This window comes from Carcharhinus amblyrhynchos, unplaced genomic scaffold (assembly GCF_965287045.1).
Source record: "Carcharhinus amblyrhynchos unplaced genomic scaffold, sCarAmb.v2.hapA scaffold_590, whole genome shotgun sequence".
Taxonomy (NCBI): Eukaryota; Metazoa; Chordata; class Chondrichthyes; order Carcharhiniformes; family Carcharhinidae; genus Carcharhinus; species Carcharhinus amblyrhynchos.
This window is the reverse complement of record NW_027650330.1, coordinates 1-16077: the sequence shown is the minus strand read 5'-3', so window position 1 is coordinate 16077 and position 16077 is coordinate 1. Positions and strand designations below refer to the sequence as shown.

General features: G+C 49.0%; 1 protein-coding gene across 1 annotated transcript in view; it reads right to left on the bottom strand.

Annotated features, from left to right (window-relative positions):
- LOC145339653 (uncharacterized) overlaps nt 1-5698 on the bottom strand; it is an 80549-nt gene extending 74851 nt beyond the window's left edge. Inside the window, exons 1-2 of the mRNA XM_080184166.1 lie at nt 5590-5698; nt 4564-4618 (exon numbers count right to left, since the gene is read on the bottom strand). Coding sequence (XP_080040292.1) covers nt 4564-4618; nt 5590-5594 — 60 coding nt within the window. The 5' untranslated portion in view covers nt 5595-5698. The remainder of the gene's footprint in view (nt 1-4563; nt 4619-5589) is intronic.
- Nucleotides 5699-16077: the final 10379 nt, after the last annotated feature.

The following is a 16077-nucleotide window of genomic DNA, read 5'->3' as shown; positions in this document are numbered from 1 at the left end:
GTTAACGCAACTGCCTCAATGCCGGGGACCTGGGTTCAATTGCTGGCTCGGGTCACTGTCTGTGTGAAGTTTGCATGTTCTCTACGTGTCTGTGTGGGTTTCCTCCGGGTGCTCTGGTTTCCTCCCACAGTCTGAAAGACGCGCTGGTTAGATGCATTGGCCGTGCTAAATTGCTCTTTAATATGCAAGGATGTGCAGATTAGTGCATTCATGGGCTAAATACATGGAGTTCTGGGGATAGGGTCTGGGTAGGATGCTCTGTTGGATGGTCAGTGCAGACATGAACGGCCTCCTTCTGCACTGTAAGCATTCTTTAAATTCTAGATCCTATCGAGGACCATAAACTAACATTAAAGCTCATGGATTTGAAGACAACTTGTTGCCCGTATTAGGAGGCTGGTTCAGAAATAGATGGAATTGTAGATGCCAGACTGTGGGGACAATGGATTTGTGTTTGAATCCAGAGGAAATATCAGAGGTTTCCCACAGGGATCTGGGCTGGAACCTCAGGAATTCATTCTTAACAATCTATCCCCGGCTTGGGTAATGCAGCAGGAAGCCACATATCCACATTGCTACAGTCACAAAGATTACTTATTATAAACAGTGTAGACTTGAACATCAGAGTCAGTCAGAGGACAGGGGCAAAACTATGAACTTCAGCTCAGGCCAGTATTTTCGATTAGAAAGCGTCAGTCCTGTGTTTGATTGAGATGGTGGGAAGCCAGGAACAGCGCAGACCCAAAGAGATTCCAGGATCCACGGACACAGGTCACTAATCGGTACATAAAACTATGCAAAAGAATGTTCATCCTTATGGCAAATGATCCAAAGGATAGTGGGCTTTGGATCAGATTCAAAGCCTGGTTTAGATCACACCTGGAGTAACTGTGTGTCGTTCAGGACACTGCACTTTCGAATGGAGATTTTCCTGCCATTCACACCAGCGGAATTCTGTTCCCGGCGGTGACATGGCCCCTGCGGCGGGTTTCGGGGTGGGGGGGGGGGGGGGAGCAGCTTCAGTGGGAATTTCTACTCACAGCCGCGGGACCGGAGAATCCCAGCACCGTGAAACACACTGAACAGAGACTGGAGGCCCAATAGCTTTGGAAGAAACGCAGGGAAGATTTCACCGGAATGTTACCGGAGTTCAAAGGGTTAGGCTTTGCATAAACTAGATTCATTTAAGAATAATCAATCACATCCATCTAGTATTTTATCATGAAGCCAGTTTCCAAATTGAGTCCCAGAATCAGTTTCTTTTGTCTAGCCAGACCCTGCCCTACCCCGACACCCCGCCCCACCCTGCCCCGACCCGGCACCCCACCCCGACCCCCTGCTCTGCCCTGGCACCCCCCCCCCCCGGCACCCTGCTCTGCCCTGGCACCCCCCCCGCGGCACCCCGACCCGGCCCCCTGCCCTGGGTGTGTCCAGCACACGGAGAGCTGAGAAATTAGATGGCGAGATTGATGTGAGCAGAAGCAAACTTCAGTTAAGATCTGTTTAAACAGAGAGGGAATGATATCTTTAATTTACTGAAGGGGATAGTGTCGGGTCTGTTTGATTGTTGAGGGTTTGTTCTGGACGGGAATGAACACTATTCATTTACAAACAGGGTGACAAATCTGGGAGAATATCAAATACTGAGCAGTGACAGGATTGCTGTGTTTATCACAATCTCTAAATTTACAGATACCAAAAAAACCATTTAACTGTTTTCTTGTGAACTGAATAGTTACAGATTTTTTAATAACTTCCTAAATTGCCTTTTATTCTCTGCATGTTACCCCTCAGGGCCCTGACATTTCCAGTGTTATATTTAGAGAGAAGATTTTCCATTGTTTAACCTCACTATCGAACACACTGGGACAATGTTAGAGAGCTGGCTCAGGAATAGACTGCCAATTTTCTGGCCAAATAATGAAAAGATCCAATGACCCACAGGACAGTGACTTCGGGCACATTGATTGCCTGATCAGATGGGGCTCATCGGACCCCCATAGTGCAGAAAAGGCCATTCGGCCCATCGAGTCTGCACTGGCTCTCTGACCCAGGCCCTTCCCCCAACCTAAACCCATAACTCTACATATTTCTCAATCCAACTAATCTGCACATCTTTCTGACTGTGGGAGGAAACCGGGGCACCCGGAGGAAACCCACACAGACACGGGGAGAATGTGCAAATTCCACACAGACAGTGACCCGAGGCCGGGATTGAACTGGTGCTGTGAGGCAGCAGTGCAAACCACTGTGCCACCCTGATGCCCAGGAAGTGCCCATAACTCAGCTGGAATTTTTGGAGAGGGGTTTGAAAGTGCAGGGATGGGCCAAGCAGCTCGGGGAGGTGGGGGGTTGCGGGGGGTGGGGGCAGCTTGTTGCCTTCCGCTGAGGGAAAGGTGGCAGAGGATCCACCACCCGGAACACAAATGGACCACTTGGGGTTGATCAAAGGTTACCTCGTGCCTCTGCTGCCTTTTCACGGGGAGGGGGGGGTAATGGGGGGGGTGGAAGAGGGTGCTGCCCTGAGGCAACCAATCAACTGCCAGCTGCCCTCTGATTGGCTCAGGAGCTCTTGGGGATGGGCGCCCCACTGGAGGAAGGCGATGGTCCTGGAGCCAGCCACTTGATTGGCTGTAGCCCAGTAAACATGGCCCTGGGTCTCTGCACCTGCTGAAGCAGGATCCCCCCACCACATCATGTCCCCCACGCCCCTGCACCCCCCCAACATCCCTGTGCCCTCCCACGCACCTGCACCCCCCTCCCCCATGCCCCCGCACCTATACCTTCCCCGCAGCCCCCGTGCCCCGGCCCCACTCTCAATCTTTGCGCTGACCCCTGGCCACTTTTGGATGAATGGCACGAGCTTGCAGACTGTCCAAGTTAACCAATCACTACGTAGGTTTGGAAAATAAAGTCAGGAGTCTAAGGAGATTTGGCATGTCAGCTACAACTCTCACCAACTTTTACAGATAGAAACCGTTCCGCTTGGTTTGGGCTCCTGCTCTGCCCAAGACTGCAAGGATCTATGAAAGGTCATGAATGTAGCCCACTCCATCACGCAGACCAATCTCCTATCTGTTGACTCTATCTACACTTTCTGCTGCCTTGGAAAAGCAGTTGCACCCCAGACAGACATTCTCTCTTCCACCTTCTTCCATCAAGAAAACGGTACAAAGATTTGCAGTCACGTACTAACTGACTCAAGAACAGCTTCTTCCCTGCTGTTGTCAGACTTTCAAATGGACTTACCTCACATTAAGTTAATCTTTCTCTGCACCCGAGCTCTGACTGTAACACTACATTCCGCATTCTCTTGTTTCCTTCTCTATGAACAGTATGTTTTGTCTGTATAGTGTGCTGTATCCCAATGCAGGTGACAATAATAAATCAAATCAAAAATGAACAAATTGCCGTCAATGGTTTGACAAACACCCGGGAGCTGATCCACATAAAAAACAGGAACAGGAAGAGGCCATTCAGCCCCTCCAGTCTGCTGCACCATTCAATAAGATCATGGTTAATCTTCTACACCGACTGCTGTTCTTTCCTATCTGTGTGCCTCTCCTTTCCCTTAATGCACAAACACATTAGATATTCTCAGTGGAAAGCTGCAGGCTCTTGAATTGAGAATTCCAAAGCTCCTGAACAAACACTATTTTTGGAACAGGATCTCGGGATTGCTGGATTGGTCCTTCCAGATGTTACATTCCATGTCCTGTATTCCACATTCCACCTCAGAGGTTCGACATTCCACCCTTTACAACGAGCTGCGGACTCCAGGCTGGAAGGGACAGCTCAGTGGTGGAAAGATTGTGTCGTGGGGGCTGAGATTTACAGACGACAGTCAATAAATTACAAAAAAAAACCTTGCTTCGTTTTATTCGAGGAGATTAAAACAAGGAGGGCTACTCGATCTGTAAAACATTGAATCGGCACCGCAGGATGGAATTTACATCAGAAAAGCACAATCTTCCCATGCTGAGAGTGGGTGGGATTCATTGGGAAATGTGTGTGTGATAAATCCAGCTGGACCTGCTCCTGCAGTCTCTGTTAGATACACTTCAGGAAACCCAATCCTGACTGCAGCTTAATTAAAACATTTACATGTAGTTGCAATGAAGTAATTTTGATATTAAATGAAATTACCTGACATTGTGTGTGTGTGAATATTAGAAACATTAAGGAAGGGGCCATTCAGCCCATCATATTCTAGCTCGTCTTCAGCAAGAGCAACTCACCCAGAGTCGCCCTCACCCTGAAAACTTCTCGATTACACGATCCAATTCCCCTTCAAACTCTGACAGAATTACCTTCCCCACACACAAGGGGAGGCGATGGATTATCGCTAGACTATTAATCCAGAAACTCAGCTAACGTTCTGGGGGTCCGGGTTCGAATCCCCCCACAGCAGGTGGTGGAATCTAAATTCAACAAGACAGCTCTCGCCCTCAAAGGGGACGCAGCCTATGGTCATGGGGGGGGGGGGGGGGGTGATTGAGACTTCAGGACAGGGGATTCTGAACACAATCGTAAACTGAGCCAAAATGGGAATGTATTACTTACAGCTAGAACGGTGTCAGCCAATAGCAATGGGATAAGTAATCGTAACACCAGATACCTGAAAAAATAAATAGGAATGTTTATACGGCTATTAGAGAGAAGTCAGACATCATAAAGAAACATCAGAAAATGTGCAGTAGGATCAGAGGCTTTCTCTCAAAACTCAGGGACAACATGGAGCTGGTCGTTCTACAGGGAAGAATCTACTTTGTGTGTGTGTGGGGGGGGGGGGGGGGGGGGGGGTGGGGGGGGCGGGTGGAGAGAGACATCTAAATCTCTTTGACAGACGCTCCAGGATTGAAGGAAAAAGCGGACGGAGCAACAGGGCAGAGCCTGGAAACAGATATATTAACATCATGAGGAAGGAACCAATGGAGCAGCAGGGACTGGAGGAGGAGGGGGTGGGGCACAGTGTATGTGAGGGTGGGGAGTTGGATGGGGCGATGGTCAATGTGGGTGAGGGTCAGGGTCAGGGCGGGAGATTCACCTGACAAAGGGGCAAACCCCGAAACTTGTGAGTTTACTATCAAATAAATCGGTTGGACTTAAACCTGGTGTTGTCAGACTCCTTACGGCAGGGCGGGGGTGGTCAGGGCGGGAGAGGAGGGGGGGGGGGGGGGGGCCAGGGCTGGGAGAGGAGGGGGGGTGGTCAGGGCGGGGAGAGGAGGGGGGTCAGGGCAGGGTTTGCTAAGTTGATCGACGGGATTTGAAAATAAAAAAAATATCGAATTCCATTGTCAGCTTTCCCGGGATTCCATTTGGGGATTCGGATGCTCTGATTGGTTTATAAATTGATAGAATTGGGAAGTTTTGTAGTAAAATCCAATCTCTGCAGCAACTGTTTGGAATCTGGATATTTTATCCCAGTTAACTTCATATTTTTACACATTATTCAACATCCGTTTTTGTCAACTCATTTTAACCTAAATTTAACAACTGGAACTTTCGTCAATGACACGGCTGTGGCCATTTGGACAGTTTTCCAATCAGTTCTATTGTGTTGTTTTGTCGGAGATGGAAAAAGCTTACCGCATGTTTATATCCTGGGAAGTGTTCTGGATATTCCCTCTGCTCCTGAGCAGGATGTTCAATGTGCTGAGACTTCGCTTATTCCGGAACAAGATGTTTCATTAAACCTGTCCTGAAATAAAAGCCAATGGGAATGAGAATCAAACAAGAGGAGACCTTGACCCAAAATATCCCAAAAACCTGTCTGTGTGACAGAGTGGGTCTGAGTTACAGGGAGGCGTACAGAGAGCTGGAGACAGTCAGTACACACTCGCCCTCCCTGCCCCTCGCACGCTCGCCCTCCCTGCCCCTCGCATGCTCGCCCTCCCTGCCCGCCCCTAAGTTTATGGGTGGATGTGACATTGTCCTGAGAGATGAAGGAATCAGGATGATGTTTTTGGGAATTCTGGAATGATATTGTTGGAAATGTTCTGGCTATGTCCCGATGGGAAGGGCAGTGACTGGACAATGGGGTGAGGGGTACAATGTTAACCACATCTAACAGCTCCAAGTGTTTCCGGAGGGTTGGCAGGGATAGTGCCCGGGACTCCGGGACACAGATTGTTATTTGTAACTTTGCAGCGTCTTTGACTCTGAAACAGTCGGAAGATCATGAACAGAGTCACACAAATGGATGAAAGATGACAGAGATCGTGAAAAAAAAGTTAAAAATATCAAAGCAGAAATGTAGTGTGTCTGATTTATATACATTTCCGCAAAGCAGGATGTAAAGTTCCTGGGAAAAGACTCGCAGCAATAATAACGTCACAATAAATGTGGTTCTAATCTGAACTGTATCAATTAGAAACAGCTGGTGGGATTTTAATGCCCTCCCCAGTGACACAGTTAGTGGTATCTGGGTGGGTGGGGGGGGTATTTAATCAGGTGGGAGAGATCCCCTCAGCCTTCCCACATCCAATCTGATTATACCGATGTAGGAAAGCCGAGGAACATCCTCCTGTCCTGCTGCTAATTGATGCCCTTAAATGGGCAGTGAATGCCCAACCAGGGTCCCATCCCCCTGGCACTGACCCAGCAGTTGGTCAGAGTCGCGCTGTGTGCAGCACAATAAATAAATGTTTCTGACGGCTCACACGACTGGACCCCACGGCAGCAGAATATCCAGATGGTTCAGGCCCGCCGGATTCTCCAGCCCCGCCGCATGGAACGGAGACTTGGCTGAGACTTGCTGGATTCTCTGTCTTCTCTTGCAGAGACGGTGGGGCACGAACATCCGGATCATTCTGGCCTCAATGTCTGACTGAGGGACACTGACAATAGAGGTAGCCCCTTCTCCCCACCCCACCAGCTCCTTGCTGCTGACCTGTCCTCCCCCCTGACCCCCTGCTCCCACTGTCAGCTGGGGCCTGGGATCCAGCACAATCCGGGACCTCCGGACGCTCTGTCCTGGTGACGGTCACCAGATTCCCGGCCTCTGACTGGCTGACAGCTCTCGGCAGGCAGGATTGGCTAACTGTTGTCCAGTCAAGCCAATCGCAGCAGTTTGATTTGGAAGATGTAATGCTGACCGCTCACCAGCGAGCGGGCACTGCCCTACCTCCACTGGACACTGCCCACAGTGCCCGGCCGGTACACTGTCACAGAGAGAGGGGGTAGGTGAATAGTATCGATATATTTTGAGGGTGAAGCTCAATAAACACGAGGGGGGCAGGAATAGAAGCATTTACTGATAGGGTGACAGGGGTGGGAGGAAGCTCTGGTGGAACAGAAAAAACCAGCACGGAGCAGAAGGGCCGAATGGTCTGATTCTGTAACTTTAACTTGATGATCGATTAGTTCCCTTTTTCCCTCCGTTTTGTTCTTGTATTAATGGAGACTTGAGTTTGCTTTTCATGCCATGGATTAGAAACCTCTCTCCAGGACATAAAAACCAGTTACTCCAGAAACCGAGGTCAGAAAGACCTCGGCTCCCCGCATCGTGAGGTTGTCTGTGGGCTTGTGGTACAGTGAGATGCTGAGGTGACCGTCCTTAAACGGTCCACAAACACCAAAAGGCCAACAGCGAATAGCCAACAGAGTGATCCACGGTGCAGCAACCAAGAGGAAAGAGTCCAGTGGGACTCCTTGGGAAGGCTGCTGCCCTCGACTGGACATGTCTGCCCAAACCATCGGGAAGTGTGTCAACACCAGATTCATCAGCTGCGTTCACAAGACAGTCCCGACCATCACCCAAGCATAACGCAACACCATCCACACTGTCAAGACCAACCGCAACATTTCAAACCAGCAAAGGAGGGGCCATCGTCACACTGAACAGAACAGATTACTGCAAAGAAGTGTACTGACAACTAAACAAAGAGGAACACTACAGACTGTTACCCGCAGATCCGACCAAAGAACACACCTGTCAACTCAACACGCTGATCAAGACCTTTGATCCAGACTCCAGAGCACCCTCCGTGCTCTCATTCCACGTAGTCATAAGAACATAAGAAATAGGAGCAGGAGTAGGCCATCTAGCCCTTCGAGCCTGCCCCGCCATTCAATAAGATCATGGCTGATCTGTCGTGGCTCAGTTCCACTTTCCCGCCCTCTCCCCATAACCCTTAATCCCTTCTCTTATCAAAAACCCATCAACCCGCTTCTTAAAAATATTTAGCGAGGCAGCCTCCACCACTTCAACGGGCAGAGAATTCCAGAGATTCACCACCCTTTGAGTGAAGAAGTTCCTCCTCAACTCCGTTCTAAACCGCCTCCCCTTTATCTTGAGGCTGTGCCCCCTAGTCCTACTGTCTTTTTTGAGCGGGAAGAGTCTCTCCACCTCTATCCTATCCATCCCATTCATCATCTTATACGTCTCAATGAGATCTCCCCTCATTCTTCTAAACTCTAACGAGTACAAGCCTAGTTTATTCAGCCTCTCCTCATAGCTCAACCCCCTCAACTCCGGTATCAGCCTAGTAAACCTCCTCTGCACTCCCTCCAGGGCCAAAATATCCTTGCGCAGGTGTGGCGCCCAAAACTGCACACAGTACTCCAGCTGCGGCCTCACCAATGCCCTATACAGCTGCAGCAAGACCTCCCTACTTTTATATTCAATCCCCCTCGCTATGAAGGCCAGCATCCCATTCGCCTTCCTGACCACCTGCTGCACCTGCAAGCTGGGTTTTTGCGACTCATGCACAAGGACCCCGAGGTCCCTCTGCACCGTCGCCTGCTGCAGTTTTTCGCCACGTAAGTAATAGTCCTTCCTACCATTCTTCCTACCAAAGTGGACCACCTCACACTTGCCAACATTAAATTCCATTTGCCATTTCCTGGCCCATTCGCCCAGCCTATCTAGATCCTTCTGCAGACTCTCCACACCCTCCGCACAATTTGCCGTTCCCCCAATCTTGGTGTCATCAGCAAATTTCGACACCCTGCACTCGGTTCCCTCCTCCAGATCATCTATATAAATGGTAAATAGCTGAGGCCCCAGCACCGACCCCTGGGGCACCCCACTAGTCACCAACCGCCAATCCGAATAGCACCCATTGACCCCCACTCTCTGCCTCCTATTTGACAACCAATCCTCTATCCACGCTAACACCCTACCCCCAACTCCATGTCCCCTGACCTTCTGCAATAACCTCTTGTGAGGTACCTTGTTAAACGCCTTCTGAAAATCCAGAAAGACCACATCCACCGGCTCTCCTCTATCCACTGCCCTAGACACATCCTCATAGAACTCCAGTAAATTTGTCAGACACGACTTCCCTTTAATGAAACCGTGTTGCGTCCGCCCTATCAAGCAATTCCCTTCAAGATGCCTCGCAATTTCCTGCTTAATGATGGATTCTAACATTTTACCTACCACAGACGTTAAACTAACTGGCCTATAATTCCCCGCCTTTTGCCTGGCACCCTTCTTAAACAACGGCGTAACATTAGCCGTTTTCCAATCTTCCGGCACTTCCCCAGAATCCAGCGACGTCTGGAAAATAACCACCAAGGCATCCACTATCACCTCCGTTGGAGATCTCTACTGCCTCCCAAAAGATACACAACGCAAACACACCTGGCCGTCCCATTGTATCAGGCAATGGGACCCTGTGCGAGAACCTCTCTGGCTACGTGGAGGGCATCCTGAAACCCATTGTACAAAGAACCCCAGCTTTTGTCACGACACTACAGACTTCCTATGGGAACTCAGCACACATGGAGCAGTTGAACCAGGGACACTCCTTGTCACAATGGATGTCTCGGCGCTCTACACTAACATCCCCCACGATGATGGCATTGCTGCAACTGCCTCAGTACTCAACACCGACAACTGCCAGTTTCCAGATGCAATTTTACAACTCATCCGTTTTATCCTGGACCACAACTAGTTCTTCATCCAGATACATGGAACAGCCATGGGGACCAAATTTGCACCTCAACATGGCAACATCTTCATGCACAGGCTTGAACAAGACTTCTTCACTGCACAGGACCTTCAACCAATGCTATACACTAGATACAGTGATGACATTTTCTTCCTTTGGACTCATGGTGAACAATCATGAAACAACTATATGATGACATCAACAAGTTCCATCCCACCATCAGACTCACCACGGACTATTCTCCGGAATCGGTTGCATTCTCGGACACACGCATCTCCATTAAGGATGGTCACCTCAGCACCTCACTGTACCGCAAGCCCACGGATAACTGCACGATGCTCCACTTCTCCAGCTTCCACCCTAAACACATTAAAGAAGCCATCCCCTACGGACAAGCCCTCCGTATACACAGGATCTGCTCAGATGAGGAGGATCATGACAGACACCTCCAGGCACTGAAAGATGCCCTCATAAGAACAGGATATGGCGCTCGACTCATCGATCGACAGGTCCGATGCGCCACAGCGAAAAGCCGCACCGACCTCCTCAGAAGACAAACACGGGACACGGTGGACAGAGTTCCCTTCGTCATCCAGTACTTCCCCGGAGCGGAGAAGCTACGACATCTTCTCCGGAGTCTTCAACATATCATTGATGAAGACGAACATTTCACCAAGGCCATCCCCACACCCCCACTTCTTGCCTTCAGACAACCGCACAACCTCAAACAGACCATTGTCTGCAGCAAACTACCCAGTCTTCAGGAGAACAGTGACCACAACACCACACAACCCTGCCACAGCAACCTCTGCAAGACATGCCGGATCATCGACATGGATACCATCATCACACGTGAGAACACCATCCACCAGGTACACGGTAAATACTCTCACAACTCGGCCAACGTTGTCTACCTGATACGCTGCAGGAAAGGATGTCCCGAAGCATGGTACATTGGGGAGACCACGCAGACGTTGCAACAACAGATGAATGAACATCGCTCGACAATCACCAGGCAAGACTGTTCCCTTCCTGTTGGGGAACACTTCAGCGGTCACGGGCATTCGGCCTCTGATCTTCGGGTAAACGTTCTCCAAGGCGGCCTTCACAACACACGACAGCGCAGAGTCACTGAGCAGAGACTGATAGCCAAGTTCCACACGATGGAGGACAGCGTCAACCAGGATCTTGGGTTCATGTCGCACTATCTGTAACCCCTGTGACTTGCCTGGGCTTGCAAAATCTCACTAACTGTCCTGTCTGGAGACAATACACATCTCTTTAACCTGTGCTTAACCCTCTCCACTCACATTGTCTGTATCTTTAAGACTTGATTAACCTGACACTAAGACTTTCTACTCCTCAAAAGCAGCCAGTACTTTCCGGGAGGGAATGGGAGGAGGGGGGAGGTGTGTCAGTAATTGGATATCTCAGTGGAATTCTGGCATTCAACAGTTGGAGATGGAGGTGGGGGTGGGGGCAACCTGTTCCTTTCTCCTGCTCCAGCCCAAACCGTGTCTGTGGTTCAAACCAAGAGATCGATGCTGAGCAAAATGGATTGAAATTTTCACCGATAAATCCTTAGGAAATATAGAAAAAGCAAAACGATTGGGCACGGATCAGCAAGGTAATCAATATCTTTTCCCAAAGGTAGGGGAGCCTAATACTAGAGGACATAGGTTTAAGGTGAGAGGGGAGAGGTACAAAAGGGTCCAGAGGGGCAATTTTTTCACACAAAGGGTGGTGAGTGTCTGGAACAAGCTGCCAGTGGTGGTAGTAGAGGCGGGTACAATTCTGTCTTTCACAAAGCGTTAAGACAGTTACATGGGTAAGATGGATATAGAGGGATATGGGCCAAATGTGGGCAATTGGAATTAGTTTCATGATAAAAAGGGGGCAGCATGTTGAAGTTGGGCCAAGGGCCTGTTTCCATGCTGTAAACCTCAATGGCTCTATCCCGGCTGGATTTCCCACTCTCGGCCTCAGAGGGAACTCTCTCTGGCCGGACAGAAAGTTGACCATCCAGCTCCAGGTGCATTGATTTGTTGTGGAAATTTGCAGTCCCGTGGGAATGGAAAATCCCAGCCCAAATAATTACCAGGAGACAATTATAGAAGAGGTAAGACCATTCAGCCCATCTCTATCTATCCAGCCAAACAGCCTAATATCTCCCAACTGGAGTGTCTCCATTTTTCCCAAATAATCCTGAGTTCTGCGCTCCGATCACCCCTCAGTTCAACAGATCCTGTCAACATTTTCCCTTTTCAACTTATCCTGTCACCTTCACAGATGTGAATATTGTCCCTTTCACCCTTTGTTGTTTTACACCCTGCGCCTCGCTCTTCTCAATGCTAAAGTTTCTCTGTCACTAATCTGCCCATTTTGATATATTATCCAGCTCATTCTGTCGACTCTACGTTGCAGTCTCAGATCACACACACACCCTCTTTACTCTCAGGCCAGCTGGAATCAGCTACTTTGAGTTTCAGATCACTGAACTGGCTCCAGCAATTCTTACTGGCTCCTTCCCTCCCCAGCCTCTCTCCTCAATAGAATTCCCAGATCAAAACACACAATCTTTCTTTTAAATTTCAGCCAATTTGTTATGCATTCACAAATGTTTACCCTTAATGAACATGTCTGGAGGTCATTGCTTAGGCCCAAGTCTCATTATCTGAGTGTAAAGTGCATAATAATCTCTCCCTCAATGTCAACAAAACAAAGGAGATAGTTATCAGCTACGGAAGCGTAGTGGAGGATATGTCCTTACAGGGACAAAGTGGAAATGTTCGAGAGCTTCACGTTTTTAAGTGTCCAGATCACCAACAAACTGTCCTGGTCCCTCCATGCTGACACTATAGTTAAGGAAGCCAACCAACACCTCAGCGCTGGCCCTCCGACAGCGCGGTGCCCCCACAGCGCTGGCCCTCCGACAGCGCGGTGCCCCCACAGCGCTGGCCCTCCGACAGCGTGGCGCCCCCACAGCGCTGGGCCCTCTCAGAAGGCTAAGGAAATTTGGCATGTTCACTACGACTCTCATCAATTTTTATAGATGCACTATAGAAAACTTGTTTCTGGGTGTATCACAGCTTGGTACGGGCTCCTGCTCTGCCCAAGACCGCAAGTAGTCTGACAACACCAGGTTTAAGTCCAACTGATTTATTTGATCGGTTGGACTGTAACCTGCTGCTGAGACTTCTCACTGTGTTTATCCTAGTCCAACGCCAGCATCTCCACATCCTGCCCAAGACCACCAGAAACTACAAGGGGATGGTGAATGTAGCCCAGTCCATCGCGCAAACCAGCCTCCCATCCATTGACTCTGTCTATACATCCCACAGCCTTGGCAAAGCAGCCGGGATAATTAAGGACAACGCGCACCCCGGGTATACCCTTCTTCCATCAGGAAAATGATATAAAAGTCTGAGGTTCCGTACCGACCGACTCAGGAACAGCTTCTTCCCTGCTGCTGTCAGACTTCTGAATGGACCTACCTCACATTAAGTTGATCTTTCTCTCTACACCCTCGCTGTGACTGTAACACTACATTCTACACTCTCTCATTTCCTTCTCTATGAACTGTATAGTGCACAAGAAACAATACTTTTCACTGTATATTAACCCAAGCAATAATAATAAATCAAATCAGTGACAGGGTCAGGGGTCACTGGGTATAAAACTCAATCTGGGAATTGAATCCAAACCCTGATGAATCAGTTTCAGGTGAAATGTTTGTGGGCAGTTCAACACCAACAGTTACTGGCTCAGTGCATGGATCGAGAGCATCAGGTTCTAACCCAGCTGCAGCCAATCTTCCTGCTAATAAATAAAACCATCACAAGTCTCCACTTGACTGGTCCACACATTCTCAATACAGCAGCCTCTCCCATCTTCTCCCACACTCAACAATCCTGCTTCTTGGATCACAGGGAAAATCCCTCACTATCAATTATAGAGCTGGAAGTTCACAAGCACACGCCAGTGCCAGGGGGCACCCCGCACCGCCAGAGGGCCAGGGCCACGGGGGGGCGCCCCGCACTGCCAGAGGGCCAGGGCCAGTGCCGGGGCCGGGGGGGTGAGGTGGGGTGGGGAGGGGGGGTGGCTGGGGGAGGGGGGGTGCCGGGGATGCCGGATTATGTGCTGATGAGTAGTTCTTGCTCTTTGTGGTTTTTCTGTCTTGAGGAGATTTAAAGAGGGAGGCTGGATAAACTCAAGGGCGAGGTGAATAGACGGACAATGCTGATAGGCTGAGGTAGAGATGACGAGCGGTGGGGGGGGGCTCACGTGGAGCCAGAAACTCCAGCAGGGTGTAGATGGGCCGAATGGCAATTGCAAATGGAACATCATATGAGCAGGTGCGGTGTGATCTTGTGTCAGGTGGTCTGATATCACATGATCATAACATCATGTGATCAACATCTCCCATTTGGGCAGTGTTATGTGAAGTCACGTGGTCAAAATAACATGTGATCGAACCACAGAAACATTACAGCACAGAAGGAGGCCATTCAGCCCATCTTGTCCATGCCAGCCTGAGGACACTCAGGTGCCCTTTCCAATCCCATCTTCTTGCACCTTGCCCATAGCCCTGTCGTTTACAGCACTAAAGGTACAGACCCAGGTACTTTTTAAGAGTTTCGGGTCTCTGTTTCCACCACCAACTCAGGCAGTGAATTCCAGATACCCACCGCCCTCTGGGTAAAAAAGTCCTTCCTCATGTTCCCTCTACACACTCTGTCACTTACCTTGAATCTATGTCCCCTGGTTCTAGAATTCTCCACCAAGAGAAACAATTTTATCCTGTCCACTCTATCTCATCCCCTCAGTTTTGTACACCTCTACCAAGTCACCCCTCAGCCTTCTTTGTTCCAAGAAAAATAACACCAATCTATCCAATCTCTCCTCATACCTACACTGTTCCAGCCCTGGCAACATTCTTGTAAGCTTCCTCTGCCCTCTCTCCGATCAATTACATCCTTCCTATAATACACTGACCAGAACTGCACACAATACTCCAGCTGTGACCTCACCAATACAATTCTAACATTATATCCTTACTTTTATATTCTATACCTCTGTCAACGAAGGAGAGCCTTCCATCTGCCTTCTTTACAACCTTGTTTACCTGTACTGCACCCTTTATGGACCTGTACACTTGTACACCAAGATCTCCCACTTCATCTGCCTCTCTCAGTATGTTCCCACTTATTGTGTATTCCCTAGAACGGTCCTCATTAAATGTATGACCTCCCACTTTTCTATGTTAAAATCCATTTGCCACTTTATGCCCACTCCACCAACCCATCAATGCTGTTTGAGATTATAACTATCCATCACTCAGCCAAGCTTTGTGTCACCTGCAAATTTCCCAATCATACCTCCTATGTTCATGTCCAAATCATTAATTATATAACACAAACAGGCCCTGTGGAACACCATTTAAAACAACTTTCCATTCACAAGGACATCTATTGACCAATACCCTTTATTTCCTGTGACTAAGTCAACTTTTTATCCAGTTTGCCACATTATCCAGCATCCCATTGAGTTTTTACTACCTGAGCAACCTGCCTTGTGGGACCTTGTCAAACACCTTGCTAAAATCCACATACACAACATCTGCTGCACTACCCTCATCAATCCTTCTTGTCACTTAGAGAGTCATAGAGCAAAACAGCTTGGAAACAGGCCATTCGGCCCAACTAGTCCATGCCATCCATGGTGCCTTCCCAGCTAGTCCCACTTTCCCACGTTTGGCCCATATCCCTCTCATCCTTTTCCATCCATATACTTATCCAAATACTTTTTAACTGTTGCTATTGAACCTGCCTCAACCACTCTCTCTGGTGGCTCATTCCACATACACATCATCCTCTGTGTGAACAAGTTGCCCCTCAGCTCCCTTTTACCCCTCTCACCTTAAACCTCTGATCTCTAGTTTTCAATTCTCCTTCCCTGGGAGAAAGACGATGTGTGTTCATCCTATTTATGCTCCATGTGATTTTATACACCTAAAGACCCATGTACATCTATACACCTACACTTCCTAAAGAATTCCATCAAGTTCACAAGGCAAAGCCTCCCTTTAACAAATCCACGCTGGCCATTCCTGACCAGTTCATGCCTTTCTAGGTGAGAGTTAATCCTCTCTCTCAGGACTGATTCTGCTAATTTGCCC